Source organism: Piliocolobus tephrosceles, chromosome 11 (genome assembly GCF_002776525.5).
Source record: "Piliocolobus tephrosceles isolate RC106 chromosome 11, ASM277652v3, whole genome shotgun sequence".
NCBI lineage: Eukaryota > Metazoa > Chordata > Mammalia > Primates > Cercopithecidae > Piliocolobus > Piliocolobus tephrosceles.
In genome coordinates this window covers 98,132,568-98,146,358 of record NC_045444.1, presented here as the reverse complement: position 1 = coordinate 98,146,358, position 13,791 = coordinate 98,132,568, and the positions used below count along the sequence as shown (strand labels likewise).

The 13,791-nt window shown below is 34.9% G+C and overlaps 1 protein-coding gene across 4 annotated transcripts in view; it reads left to right on the top strand.

Annotated features, from left to right (window-relative positions):
* Positions 1 to 13,791, top strand: part of ERBB4 (erb-b2 receptor tyrosine kinase 4) — a 1,165,464-nt gene that overhangs the window by 773,483 nt on the left and 378,190 nt on the right. For all 4 annotated transcript variants that reach the window (XM_023220194.1, XM_023220218.1, XM_023220201.1 and 1 more), the window contains exon 5: positions 4,378 to 4,443. In XM_023220194.1, coding sequence (XP_023075962.1) covers positions 4,378 to 4,443 — 66 coding nt within the window. The remainder of the gene's footprint in view (positions 1 to 4,377; positions 4,444 to 13,791) is intronic.

The following is a 13,791-nucleotide window of genomic DNA, read 5'->3' as shown; positions in this document are numbered from 1 at the left end:
CCCAGGTTTCAGTGCTCCTCCCACCCCAGCCTCCAGAGGAGCTGAGAAGACAGGCGTGCACCAACAAGACCGACTGATTTTTGCATTTTTTGTAGAGGCGGGGTTTTGCCATGTTGCCCAAGCTGGTCTGGAACTCCTGGGCTCAAGCAATCAGCCCACCTCGGCCTCCCAAAGTGCTGGGATTATAGACATGTGCTACTGCACTACGCCTAGCACTTATTTTAAGTTATTTTAAAGAATTACTAAAGTAACTGAAATGATTGTTTAAAATATTGATTTGTTTCTTATTTCATCTCTTTGAGTCAGAATAACAGGACATACTAATTTGATTAATTCTCCTATCACTGTGCTATATGGAAATGTCACATTTTTCATTTTCAGTAAAAAAGTGGACTATTTTCTCACATAGCTTTTAAAGAATTATTGCAGGCCAGTCACGGTGGCTTACGCCTGTAATCTGAGCACTTTGGGAGGCTGAGACGGGCAGATCACCTGAGGTCGGGAGTTCGAGACCAGCCTAGCCAACAGGGTGAACCCGGTCTCTACTGAAAAACACAAAAATTAACCCAGTGTGGTGGTGCAGTCCTATAATCCTAGCTACTTGGGAGGGTAAGGCAGGAGAATCACTTGAACCTGGGAAGTGGAGGTTGCAGTGAGCCGAAATTGTGCCATTGCACTCCAGCCTGGGCAACAAGAGCGAAACTCAGTCTCAAAAAAAAGCTCAGGCGCAGTGGCTCATGCCTGCAATCCCAACACTTTGGGAGGCCTAGATGGGTGAATCACAAGGTCAGAAGTTCAAGACCAACCTGGCCAAGGTGGTGAAACCCCGTCTCTAGCAAAAATACAAAAATTAGCTGGGCGTGTGGCAGGCATCTGTAATCCCAGCTCCTCGGGAGGCTGAGGCAGAAAATTGCTTGAACCCGGGAGGCAGAGGTTGCAATGAGCCGAGATTGCGCAACTGCACTCCAGCCTGTGCGACAGAGCGAGACTCCATCTCAAAAAAAAAAAAAAAAAATTATTGCAGTATCAATGGAAAGAATCATGTACCAGGTTGAGACATGGAAGTGGGAAGATTTGTTTGGACAGCATTGGCAAAACCCCTAAACACTGCTCTCATTTGCATATTCTAGCATCTGACTAATTCCTCTCTTTGTGGCCCTCATTTACAAAACACACTCTGGGGAGAAGTAGTTTATAAAACTGATTCACACTAAATATGACAAACATATAAGATCTCTTTTTCACATGAAATCGGGACTTTTGAGGTTAGTGCATGCCTGAGAACAGAGGGCAGGAAGAAAAAATCCCAGTAAGCTAGTAGGCTATCATTAAAATATTTGTTTTTATTTTTGTTTTATTTTGTTTTTTCAGACAAACAAGGGACGTATTGAAGCCTATACTTACACTCTTCACTGATATGGTCTAGGGTGAGCTCCTTTTAGATGTCACATGGACGAGTCATTGTTTAAGGAATGTAGCTGACTTCCAGTGTAGCTGGAAATTAGACTGGGAATGATCTAGCTCCACCTGCTTTCATCCAGCTCTTCTTTCCTGGGCTAGTGGGCTGTTAAAAATTTAGATTTATTGGCTTTTTCCCTTAAACTGATAGAGGTGAACATTAGCTACAGAGTAGTCAAAACTCTTTTCCTGAATTAATTCTAAACTCTAAGAGGGTGATAAACTTACCTGTTTCAGTTTAATATTTTATGTCCATTGCTTAACATCATGCCTAATACACAAAATGAAGAAGGTACTTACGAAATAATCAGGGATACATGGTTGGAAGGACATAGGAGGCAACGCTTATCGGAAATTTTATTGTTTTTTTTCTGTGCTAGGCAGTTAATTACTATGGGAACTCTTTCTATACTTCCCAATTAACTACAAGAATCAAACTAAGGTTACAGACATAAAAATGTAGTACGTACATTGATTCATAAATATCTCTAATCAGATATGTTGGTCAGATATTGTAGCATTTACTTGTTAATTGGCAACATCCAGTGATAACAAAAGTACCATGTCTTGCATCATTTTGAAGAGTAAAGCTAAAGCTGAACTGAGTACTAGGACAGATTCTAAAAGTGTCAAGACTCTAGAGAGAAAGTAAAATAAAGGTAGTCCTGGCTGAACAGCCATTTATGGGAGTATAGTCAATTCTAGATCCTCTAGTGTGTTTGTCATAATAGAATTCTGAAATGTGTAGGTCAAGTGGAAATGGAAACTACCAAAAAAATCTCATAACATCAAGTAGACAGTCAAGGTTAAATTATTTCAACTTGTTTTTTTTGTGTGTGTGGGTACTATATGGGCCTTGCCCTGATACCTTATCAAGAACCATTAACAGTATTTCTAGCAACATGCCTTTTTATATTGAATCTGGGATCAGATGTCTGGGTGGCAAATTGGAATTTCACGAATAAGAAGTTAAAAAATTAATCAAGTAGGAGAAAAACATTGAGAATATTAAAATGTCTAATATGAATTGTGTTACTTAACTCCTTCCTTTCCTTGTTCCTTCCTTCCTTCCTCCTTTTTCTTTTCTTCTCTTCTATTTGCTTTTATGTTTTCTTTTCCTTCTTTCTTTTTTTTTCCAGTTAGGTAGTATTCTGGCCACAAAGAATAAGGCCAAATATTTTACGAGCCCCAAACATGATTAAATAAATCATAGATTAAATGGTAGAATATCTTATGCTTCAACTATCTTCAATTAACAGATCACTTAATGGATCAATTTAGAGGATTATACCAAATCTAAGAAATCACATTAACATTAGCTACTTTCTCATAAAAGAGTTTGTACTCCAAAAAGTTTTCACTGCCTCCTGTTTTGTCTCACAGTCCTTTCTAATTTCCGCTAGTATAAATCAATTTAGATTTATTAGCTTTGTACAAAAGAACTCCTGTAAGTTTTTAATAATAATTATCATTATCACTGATTAAAGTTATATTGTTCAGGCCAGATGGAGTCCTTTTCCTGTCAGCTACAATGAGCTTGCATTATGTTGTTATAATGTGTTTGGCTCTAAATAAACAGATGGCAGAGTGACAGGATATTATATACTGGTGATGTCAGCAGCAATACTTCACAAATAGAATTGCTTTAAATAAACTCTGTTGTAGCAAAGATCCCCGTACTTTTAAGAAGATGACTGGAATAGAAACTAAGTATTGTATTAACTTGGAAATAGTACAGTTTACTTTCTCAAAGGTAGACCATCTGAATGGTCTGAGATTCAGCCAGAGAAAAGTGTCTGTTGAATCTGTATCTTAACCATGTACTCATTTAACAGAATAGGCTCACTTAGGCAGTTTCATTGGAGGTGGGAAAACACTCCAGGTTGTAAGAACTTTCTGGTTGAGGAATTAAAAACTTGGATCAAGGAAAGATGGGAGCATCTGATCAGATGTTATTTGATGATATTTATAATATAGTTAGCTTTGTTAAACACTTTAAATGGGAGAATCCTATTAACAATTATTATTAGAAAATTGACAATGTTTAATAAGAAGCATTTAAGGAAATGTCATATAAAACATTTCTGTTTATGGAAAAGTTTTAAACTTTAATAGATTTTTAACATCTTATTTTATTCCAAAAATGTGTCATGTGCCCACAGAAATTTAGAGTGAATCTATGAAATTCAAAAATAAGATTCAAAGGAAGTCATTTTTACATGACTTCTTCCAGCTAATATTCTTTATTTTGAGTCCCGATGGGAGTTTCTCTGTGGGACGGCTATGTTTGTTGAGGCAAATACCTATGGTAGAAGAAGATGCCACTATAGGAGATTAAGGCTTATATTTGAAAATGCAAATAATAATGTTAATAAACATTTTAGAAGTATAAAAATAATTGAAATTAAGCTTTCAAAAAATAGCTTAAATGCAGGATTTTACCATTTATTCTGATGATTTTTCATGTGTTTGTAAAAATATATTCTTGTTCTCATAGATTTCAATGTATTTTTATTGCTTTACTTTTTAATATATGCTGCTCTCCGTAAGACGCGATCTCTGGAAATTATACCAAGTAGATTAGATCAATAGAATAGTAATGCTCAATAGTGAAAGTGAAACTTATTAAATCTAATTATTTGCTTTTGATTCTCTGAGAAAATTCACAAATTCATTTATTTTATTTTCCTATAAAATGATAAGAGGATTTGAATACCAGGAAGTTGTACTTTAGTCTCACATATATTTGACAGTCAGGTTTTCCTACTTAAGTGGGCATTTTAAGGGCTATGTTTCAGCTCTAGTATGACATAAAAATCCTCGTAAAGGAGCAGGAGTATTTCCTTTGAGGAGTTATTCCTAGTCAAGGAGTAAAAGAGTATAACGTGCATGTGCTTTTTCCCTTTTCCTGTTCTGCAGGTGGACGTTGCCATAAGTCCTGTACTGGCCGTTGCTGGGGACCCACGGAAAATCATTGCCAGACTTGTAAGTATTCATCAGTGAGAGCACACAGGTTTGATGTGGCCAAGGAATTTTTATGATTGGTACATTTCATGCCTCTGGTCATCTAAAACATGAAATGAGCTATTGTCTCCTTGTGGTTGATATGCTTTGGGCCAAGAAAACTACCCAATTTTGATTGCTTTCAAATGAAAATTAATGTATACTTGATTCTTAGGTTTCTTCTTGGTTTCTAGGTTAATGATCTCAACAGCATAGCTGTGGTGATAGTAGCTATAACTTTAGAGTTTTTATGTCACTAAAAATGGGAAATCTGATGTGTACAAAATAGTTTTTATATCACTAGAAGTGGGAAATCCATTGTGTACAAAATTTCAGGTTAACTGGGTATCTCAGTCCTTTCACTAACTAATTATTTCACTATTCATTCATTACAAAAGGAGAGGAAAGAAAAAACGAAAGGGTACTACTATGTACCCACTGTATTTTTCCAGGCAGTGTTCCAGGCAGAGAGATACAAACTTTATGAATTATGGAAATAGTCACTATTGTTGACAATGACTATTGCTCTTAGTTTATATTGTTTCTTGGATTAGTCATTAGGTAAAGAAAATATGAAACTATCATCATTGCTAAGATATATAGCAACAAAGCGTACTAAATATAAAGACAAATAGCTAGAATTTTTTCAGCATTCTTAATGTTGTTTAGTACTCAAACCAGCACTGAACTTTCATGAATCTTAAGAATAAATGATTTCTTTAAAAATGAAAAATAAAATGTTCTATACAAGTAGTAAACACTCATTCTTCCTGCTGCAATAAAAATGACTGAAATATGATATGGAAAAAAAGTATAGTGACAAGTTAACATATATTTCTTTATTAGCATAGATGACACAGAAAATATTATTAAAGATTCAAACATACAAATATTACACGCTTTGATGAAATTTTACAGATTTCTAATTTGTCTTAGTTCACATTTTTCTAATTCTATTTGCTAGATTCTCTTTAAATAAAGAAATACAAAAAGAATAATTTTATTGTGAACCACCAAAGAATAAAAATACAGGAGAGATATTTTCAATGATAAATGATTTCTTAAATTTTTAAATTTTAATTCATGGACATTCTCATATCCAAAATTCATGAAATAGATAAGATTATAAGGTAAAATAGTATCTTCCCACATGGGTCCCACCTTTTTGCCTCAGCTATCCACAGGCAACAAATATTATTGGCTATTTTGGTGTATTTATCCAAAAATAGTTTATGCATATCCAAGGAAGTAGGTATATAAGCACTCACCCCATTTTTCCTTCAAATATTAGCATGTTTTGCATGTTGTACTACAACTTGATTTCTTCAACCCATGCATGTGTATGAATTATTTGTAGTATTAATTTCTAGAGGTGAATTTGTAGGGTTATAGACATGTGGATTTGGAAATTGGTAGAGAACAGCAAAATGGAGATCTTGTTTTCTATTGATGTTGGAACAATTAGCTCTACCAAGAGCGACGTCCATAAATGCCTATTTCCATCCCTATTCTTTGGACAAAGTGGTTCATTAGGGAATTTTTGGATCTTTGTCAAAGGATTAGATGCAAAATAGTCAATGTAGATTTAAATAAACTAATTTAATAGAAACAGTGTTTTACGGCAAGAATGTATTGACAAGAATTTTAAACAGGCTTTTAAATGAGGTGAGATTATTGTGTGAAATTCAGTCACAACATTTGGAGGTATTCTTTTAATAGCAAAGAAGTCAAGGCTAAGTTGCATCCCAGTGCTGGTCTGACACTCATGTGGCCATTTGCAGGAAGTCAGGTTCTCTAAAATAAGGAAAAATCTGCAACACTTTGTGATGAAGCGACAACCAAAGAGACTGTGAAAGTGCTAGATATCCACTGGTCATTTCATGACAGAAAAAAACTTCCGAGGTATCAAAATTAAAAGTGAGTTTTTACTCACTCACCTACTTATTTTATTTGTTCACTTATTTATTTTACAGAGGGGTCAAAGAGGCTTCTGCAGAAGTTCCTTCTTGTGGCTGAGCCGCTCTGGTGGGCCAGGTCACACCCTCTTGGTAGAGGAGGGGAGTCTCAGGCCCACGGGGCCCCGCTAGTACTCTTGAGGGACTCACCATAGATCTGAGGGATGAAGCAGCTTAGATTTGGGAAACGCTGGGATGGATCCCTCTTCTGTTGAGTAGGGGGACTTAAGACACCCTGATGTTGTGTTGTTCCTCCAGTGCTAGATCCCAAAGCAAAATTACTTCCTCCCACCACCTTTCAGATTTCTCCTTTGGTTGTCTCTTGCATTACTTTCAGGGTTTATAGTTGAATTTAACAAGTAGGAAGAAAAAGGTCTCTGCCATCTTTTCTACATCAGAAGTCTCATACAATATATTCAATAATACTATTAATAATTAAAATTAATACTATTAAAATTAAAATAAGAATTTAATTATTAATTTCATCTGTCTTATGTGTATTTTTACAGATTACAAAATGCAGTAGTATTGATTATATGTACAGATTTTTCAGTCATTTCTCCATATCACTGGTTTCCACATGGCAAACTCAACCAACTGTAGTTCAAAAATATTTGGAAAAGAACAATTAAAATAATAAACAATTAAAAATAATACAAAGAAAAAATACATTATAACATCTATTTACATAGCATTTACATTGCATTATGCATTATAAGTAATATAGAGATGATTTAAAGTATACAGGATGATGTGTGTAGTTTATACTCAAATACTATTTGCCATTTCATGTAAGGGAAGTGAACATCTATGGAATTTGGTATTTATGGGGGTTCTGGAACCAATTTTCTATAGATACCAAGAAAGATTCTGTGTATACATATTATATATTATATATACACAGATGGTGAATACTTATTCTCAGATTGAGATGTATGAGTAAAAAATGTGAAAATCACTGTATTAGGGTAGAATGCGGAAATAACATATATGAGTTTTCCCTAACTTTCATTGAAATTTTCTTTCAATTTATACAGTGCTTAAAATTCTGAATCTTTTAATGTATTTTAGTAGATCTGCTTATGTTGGCTAAATTTTACAAAAGTTATAATTTCCACCAACATCTGTTATTTTTGTAATAGACCACTTTCAGGATACTTGCCAAGCAGACACTTGGCCTTCTCCAAAAAACAGCCCCTTCTAGATCGTCAGCACAAGTAGCCATGTTTGTTTTATGGAATACTTTACCCTTTACTTCATAGGTCAGTGTTTATTAACCAAAAGTGATTTTGCCCCACAGGGGACTTTTGGTAATTTGGGTTGTCACATCATGGAGGAGGGGTGGGAGGGATCATCTTCTGGCACTGGTAAGGTCGAGACCAGATATGATGGCAAATACCCTATAATGCATGGGAAAGCCTCTCCTACCCCTACGCAAACAAAGCATTAGTCAGTACAAATACAAAATGTTAATAGTACTGAGGGTTGAGAAATCTTGTCATATGGGTGGAAATTGACTAGGCTGGGCCAATCAAATTCTCTCTCCAAAGAATTTAGATTTGGGATCTAGAAGTGCTGGTTACACTACCTTAGAAACATGAACTTGAAGAGATATTAAAGCTAATTGAGATTTCCATTTTTGAACTATGTATGTTAAAGAGAAGCAGAAAGAACTAGTCCCCAAAGACACTAAAGAATAAAGCAGTCGTACAGAGAGTTGAGGAAAGGAAGAATAACAATTTTTGACAATGTTTACCTCCTAGTTCTCTGGGTTTCATGAGGTCCAGCTACACTTCTGTCCTTAGGTTCCATAAGAAACATGATGTTCTTCTAGTATATTTGAATGGAGGGTTTTTTTCTTTTCTTTTCTTTTCTTTTTGAGACAGAGTCTCGCTCTGTCACAGAGGCTGGAGTGCAGTGGTGCGATCTTGGTTCAGTGCAACCTCTGCCTTCTGGGTCCAAGCAATTCTCCTGCTTCAGCCTCACATGTAGCTGGGATTACAGGCATGTGCTACCAAGCCTGGCTAATTTTTTGTACTTTTAGTAGAGACGGGGTTTCGCCATGCTAGCCAGGCTGGTCTAGAACTCCTAACCTCAGGTGATCCACTCGCCTCAGCCTCCTAAAGTGCTGGGATTATAGGTGTGAGCCACTGCGCCCAGCCTGAATGGAGTTTTATCACTTGCTGACAAATGCAGGTGGGAGGAAGTCTTGACTAAGAAAATCATCAAGTTATAATTCATGTATCAAATCATCAGATGTGAAATTACTTAATTCAGCTAATTTTTCAGCATAGAAGCTATCCTTACTATAATCTAAAATTGGCTTAACGGCCACTGTGCTTACTCTACAAAGCCTACCAAATTTAAACTCAACAAATACATGGACCTGATAAACCAGTACAAATTTTATTTTATTTTATATTATTTTGTTTCTGAGACAAAGTGTTTCACTCTGTTGCCCAGGCTGGAGTGCAGTGGCACAATTGTAGCTGGCTGCAGACTGCACCCTCAAATCCCTAGGTTCAAGCAACCCTCGAACCTAGCGTCCTGAGTTGCTGGGACTACAGGCACGTGCCACTGCACTCAGCTTTTTTTTTTTAAGTAATGACAGGGCTGCCTCTTTGTTGCCCAGACTGATCTCATACTCCTGGCTTCAAGCAATCCTCTCTCCTTGGCCTTCCAAAGTGCTGGGATTACAGGTGTGAGCCACCACACCAGCCAAATTTTAGAATAGTATACAAGTTAACATAGAACTTTATTAAATATTTCCATTTTAAAAATACATTTTCACAATATTCCTGTGAGTTAAAGAGGGCAGTTACATTAACCCCATTTTACAGTTGAGGAAATATAAGCAGAGGAAATGATTAACAGGTTAAATGTACACAGCTACTACCTGGAATTTTAACCTAAGTGTTCTTAATCTAAAGACAACTGTTTCCTGGATACAATATTTTGTAGCACAGTTTGGTAGTCTAGGAAGCTGGATTTGAAATTAGCCAAAAGATACAAATCCCAGTTGTTTCCACTTTCTATCATGGGAAAATGACTTCATCTTTCAAAATATCATTACCATATCTATAAAATGGAAATAATTATACTTACCTGAGGGTTTTGTGTGTGTGTGTTTGTTTTCTTTTCTTTTCTTTTCTTTTGTTTATCGGGAGGTGGAAGGTGGGGGGCACAAGGAAATTCAATACAACAATGCAGTTGAAGCGCTTAAATAATTATTAGTGTATCCAAAACCCAATAAATAATAGCCAATATTATAATAAACTAGAAAGGATACTATTAGAAAACTTATCCCAATTTAAATCTGAATGAATGAATATGGAAGGCAAACTCCTGTAGGCCAGTTCCACCTTGTGAAGTCTACTGACACCTGGTGGCTGGGACATGGAAGAGCAAAAGCCCTGGAGCGGGGTCCGCCTGCCCTTTGACATTCATTCCTGCCCTCCTCTCTCTCTCTTAGTCTGAGCTACTTGAAAGTGAAATTACTTATCCATATTTAAAGAACCCAGCATCCTGAGGCAAAAAGTATTTTGGAACTACTCAAAAATATACTTGTTGTAAGATCAGAATTTTAGAATTTAGGTTGTATTTTTTGAGAATTAGATCTCATGGGAGATTCCATAACAATACGAGACCTCCAGAGACCCCATACAGTTGTAACACGCATGATTCATTTTTTTTAAAGTCAATTATTTTCGGCTTCTGTAGATTTCCAGTGACTCTTCTGTTATTTAAAACGTATTATTTACTCTTAGGGCCACTAAAGATACACTTATATCTGACCTTGACTTAACTTTTAAAAAATCAGAAAACATGCTATGTAAGTTTTTGACAATATTCTGCTTTTCTAGATTGACTATATAAAAGAACATTTTAGAGTCCGAAAGACATAATCATATGTTATTTACAAGTGACCTATTTCCCTATGACTACAGTAAATTCACTTTAGTGAAGGCTTCTCTGGAAGTATTTAACTTCATGATTTACCAAATATTTCCTTATTTTTTATGGCTAATTATTCTTTGAGACTTTCCATACGTTGGGGAAAAAAGAGAAAAAAGTATTAAAAAGCCCCACACCTCAGCTAAGGCAACTGAAATGAAGCACATATTTCACTGACTACACCTTATCAGTGCTGACATCTTCCCACAGGTGTCTCCTAGCAAATGTGCTGGGAGTTATCCTCTTTGTCACTAAATGGTGAGAAGCCATGCTAAAGACAAATGGCCCAGGCTCTGGGAGAACAAGTTCATGAAAATGAATGACTTGTTAGGGTGAAATGAAGCAAAGAGTGGTGATCAGATTGAAAAACATCTCTGAATAGAGATACAGAGAAACAAAGAAACCGGTCACAACAACAGTGAGCCTCAGGGAAGGTCTGTGGGAGGCCAGAGATTTTAAACAGAAGAAATGAAGAAAAGGTTTTTGTTTTTGTTTTTAATAGATTTAGCTAAATAGAAAAAGAATGTGAACAAACCGTCAACTTACTATGAACAACAGTTCACTATGCAAACCTACCAGACAGAAATTTCAGTAAAATGTTTTACATTTTTGGTAAAATTTAGTACATTTTTAGTAAAATTTAGTAACATTTTGCAAGTTATTTTGTGTACTTGTTTGTGTGCCACAGTTAGCTTGATTGCATGTTAGATAATTGAATTGTGTCATTGTTCCTCCATAGCATTTAATTATGTTCAGACTAAACTGTGAAACTAGTATGTTTTTTTAAATGTTTTTGTAACATACGAAATATTTTTCTAGATAAATTCTTTAAAAAAAAACCTCATTCAACTTAAAGAATTTTGTAAATATTAATGTAAGTAGACAGTGCTTGTAAAATCTAACCAAGTGTTTCCCTCTTCCTGTGTTACTCGTGAGTCTGATTTTCTGAAATTTCATGAATTTATTATTCTTAAATCCTTCTGGATGTTAGAGCATCATGACCCTATAAACCTAACAAGAATATTTCTCACAGAGTTGCAAAGGTTCAAAGGAGAACTTATGATTGGACACTGAGAGCTACATTACATGTGGAGCAGCGACTCAAACTTGAAAGTACTTTTAAGCTCAGTTAAATGGTGGCTGCATTGCTCCATAGCACAGCTTAAGTAAATTGATTCAGTGGATTAATGTAGTCATGTCAGGGGAGACAAACTTATCTGCCATATGAAGTCTGAAGCTTATAGAAGTATTATTTAGCAGGCTTACGGGTAAGAATGACAACTCTCTCTATTCATAAGAACTGAGTTGTAAGGTCTGAGCTCTATAGGTTTTAGGTATGAGAGAGACTAAGGTTTAAGAAATAAATAATAATGATTAAAGAAACAAAGTTATCTCTGTCCCTGCAAGATATATGAAGCACACTTATCTCATTTAAAGTAGATACTGCATGTCCTTTTTTATCTTTAAGTACAATATCAGGCCAGCTCTCTCCAGTCTCCCATTATCAGAAAGGGTGGTTGTTTCATTTTACATGTTCTTTTTGTCCTGCTAGACCTGATGTTATCTCAGGCACTGCATTTTGAATGAGGAGGGGGAAAAAGGCATATATCCAAATATTACAGTTTGATTTTCCTGACCCTTGCATACATTTTGCATTAAAGTAGTCATAACTATTACCTCTCAATATACCCTTTAGTTTTCTGAGTTGCTTGGTAAGTGGCGTTCCTTGCTGATAAGCTGATTGAAAAATGTGAGTTTGACAATAGATTAAAAACATTATTTATTGTAGAAGTTGAAATACCACAAAATTAATGAAGAAATACATACTTTAACCACTGGAGTGAACAGACACACTTCTCTCCATTTAAATGTCATTAAACTGACTAATGCATTACTTTAGCCAAAAGAAAAGTCCTTTTGATGGGACTTACCTCTTACTTCTTATTTACTTATGACAGTCTTCCTAGACTGTCATAAGTAATAGAAACTGCCAGGTTATCTCAAAATCTTTTTTTTAATTTAAAATAGAATAATAGTAAAATAAAGATAAGCACTGTATTTTGTTGTTGTAGATAATTGTTAATATGGGTAGTACTATACTGGCAAAAGAAAACCTTGTTCCAAACAACATTTTATGTTATTTATTATTTCCACACAGACATTAGAATATGCTAGGAAAATTTAGAACTTATTTAGCATTTTCCTCAGTAATTTAATATGCTTGGGCATGAAGGAATTTGATTTTAACATTTGTAATATATTAAAAGTTTCAGTTTAATAGTAAAGGTGAAAAACAAACCAAAACCTTAGCGTGGGCTATGCATTTTATTTATTCTTAAGAAAAATGTTAGAAATATATACATCTCCTTTTACATATTCCAAAGTATATCTGGAACTCCTTTGAAATAGAATAATAAAATCTAACAAAATGATTATGTATTTTTGTTCCTCAAAATTTCAGCCAGAAATGTTGCAGTTGAAAATTAAATTGTATCTTTCTCCATGAAATTTTCAAGAATTTCCTGTAGATTGTGAAACCAAAATGACAAATTATGAAGATAATAAACTAATTATACTCACACACATGCATACACATATAATTTGTCTAAAGCATAATTGTATTTACATTCTTTGTGGAACAATTGTTGTTTAAAAAGAAGGTGCCGATGTGGTAAATATCCAATTAGAGCAGAGAAAAGCAAGTCGGAGCTAATGGGAAACAGGGAAAGAGCTGAGCCAGCAGGCACCATCAATCAGGATAACAGCGAGTCTTTGCAACGCCAACGTCTTTAATTAAAACCCTTGTATTTTACTAATAACTTTGCACATCCATAAGCCTTCTTATTGATTTCAGTTATTCCCATTTTTCCTTTTTTGGACTTATAGTTTCTGGAGATATTGTGAAATTAAAGTAAACATTACAATAAGCTAATTACTTGATTACATTGAACATTTCAAAAAGTGCCCCAATAATTTACTGGTAGAAAATGAGAAAAATCTTCCCTGATGTGCTCTTCATTTTGACATAAGTTGATAATATTTGTTGTAATGTAAGGACTTTTCTCAAATATTTAAAAGAACAAGTTGTTTCATTTTAACTACAGGAAGTGTATATATTTAAAATACTCTGTGTATTACGGTTTAATGGGATTCGGGAGATAATACCAAGCCAAGAGCTTCAGGGGTATAAAGGTATATATAAAATTGTTCCTGTTCTGTGTGCATACTGTGGGTTAGATATAAGACAAAGGTGAGGAATTTTGGAAATGATCAAAAAGAATATTAAACTGGGACATTAGGTAACTAGAGATGTGGTCCTACCTCTAACTCAATTTAAGAAGCTAAGTTTCAAAAAGTTCCCTTATCTTATATCTATCTATCTATCTATCTATCTATCTATCTATCTATCTATCTATCTATC